Source organism: Eimeria mitis, genomic scaffold, assembly GCF_000499745.2.
Source record: "Eimeria mitis Houghton genomic scaffold, Emh_scaff5719, whole genome shotgun sequence".
NCBI lineage: Eukaryota > Apicomplexa > Conoidasida > Eucoccidiorida > Eimeriidae > Eimeria > Eimeria mitis.
The window spans coordinates 1-516 of record NW_013573969.1 but is presented as its reverse complement, the minus strand read 5'-3'; the positions used below and the strand labels follow the sequence as shown (position 1 = coordinate 516).

Sequence of the window (516 nt, the reverse complement as noted above, 5' to 3'; positions counted from 1 at the left end):
CCCTCTGTCTTTGAAACTGCTGCTGCATCTGCTGCTGCTGCTGCTGCTGCTGCTGCTGCTGCTGCTGCTGCTGATGCTGCCGCTGCTGGTCCGCGAGCTTACGTCTAGCAACAGCGAACCTCTCCATAACCTGTTTAGCTAGGGGACATGGTGGGGGCCCCTCAGCTCTCTCTATCTGATCCCAATCTATATGTGAGAAGTATGGGTGCTGCAGCACCTGCTGCAGCGTGGCTCTTTGTTGTATATCGTTGTTGACCATAGTTAATATAAGTTCAACAAACAAAGCCTCATCAGCAACTGTTTGGTACTTTCTTACTCTTACTAGCATGCGTGCATAAGCCATCCCGAGTGCATATACATCTGACTTGATAGAGAAAGGCACATAAGAAACAAACCGACGCAGCTCTGGTGCTGTGAATCCCCGTGTATGTGTAGCCTCCTCCTGTGGACAGGGCTGGTCCATTGGCCACAACATCTCGAAATCTGCTAGCTGTACGTGACCAGTGGTGCTGACGA

The 516-nt window shown here is 51.2% G+C and overlaps 1 protein-coding gene across 1 annotated transcript in view; it reads right to left on the bottom strand.

Moving 5' to 3' along the window:
• The window catches only part of EMH_0083730 (uncharacterized protein), a gene marked incomplete at both ends in the record, with an annotated part of 741 nt that extends 278 nt beyond the window's left edge, over positions 1–463 (bottom strand). Inside the window, one exon of the mRNA XM_013500670.1 lies at positions 4–463. Coding sequence (XP_013356124.1) covers positions 4–463 — 460 coding nt within the window. The remainder of the gene's footprint in view (positions 1–3) is intronic.
• Positions 464–516: the final 53 nt, after the last annotated feature.